The sequence below is a fragment of the Aplysia californica genome, unplaced genomic scaffold, assembly GCF_000002075.1.
Source record: "Aplysia californica isolate F4 #8 unplaced genomic scaffold, AplCal3.0 scaffold00702, whole genome shotgun sequence".
NCBI lineage: Eukaryota > Metazoa > Mollusca > Gastropoda > Aplysiida > Aplysiidae > Aplysia > Aplysia californica.
The window spans coordinates 141,189-142,056 of NW_004797972.1; the positions used below are offsets into that span (position 1 = coordinate 141,189).

An 868-nucleotide genomic window follows, 5' to 3' on the forward strand; every position below is an offset into this window, starting at 1 on the left:
AATTGTCGAAACTAGTTTATATCATCATAATATTATAATAATAATAATATTATTATTATTATTATTATTATTATTACTTCTTATTATTATAATGGAGCTAAGCCCGTTTGTGGGGTCAGTAAAAACTTTTTTACACAGATGCCCATAAAACCTACAAAAAATATGATTCAGGCAAGAATTGTCCGAAAGGGTTATGTGGGCATATTTTCAAAGTTCGGAAACTACCTTTTGATTTCTCAGGTTTGATGGTTTTTCCTGCCAATCGAAGCTCTCAGATGTTTTCACTCTGCCTCTAGCCATTTCATACTTGACTGGGGACTGCTTCCGTTTCACATTGCATTCTTCGTGCGTGTGAGTAGTTCTCAAAAACAGAAATGCGGATAATAATAATCTTATTATCTATCTATACGTCTATTATATATTTGGTAACTTGGAAACACGTTGTGTGTCACTTTTCTCTCAAGATTTATTGCTCCATTCCAGTAGAGTGTAAATCTAGTAGGCCACTAACTTTCAGTTGATATTGATGCACCTATCATTCCTTTCATCGAAAGGGGGCCCTGCTAGTATTATTAAAACACAACCGAGAATATATGTCTTACCGTGTCTAGAGTACCCATTAGGTTGACATCGATGTCCACGATCATGCTGCCCATGTCCTCCAAGCGCTGAGGGTTGTTCTGTAGCAGGGATGACAGGCCTCTGTAACGTAGTAGCAGTGGACACAGGGTGAAGGAAGGATGCCAAGATAGAGAGGGGAAAGTGTGTGAGGCACAGGGTGAAGGAAGGATGCCAAGATAGAGAGGGGAAAGTGTGTGAGGCACAGGGTGAAGGAAGGATGCCAAGATAGAGAGGGGAAAGTGTGTGA

At 39.6% G+C, this 868-nt stretch overlaps 1 protein-coding gene across 1 annotated transcript in view; it reads right to left on the bottom strand.

Moving 5' to 3' along the window:
* LOC106013175 (stereocilin) overlaps positions 1-868 on the bottom strand; it is a gene marked incomplete in the record, with an annotated part of 24,060 nt that overhangs the window by 22,216 nt on the left and 976 nt on the right. The window contains 1 exon segment of the mRNA XM_013088200.2: positions 603-702. Within this exon segment, the coding sequence (XP_012943654.1) occupies positions 603-702 (100 nt within the window).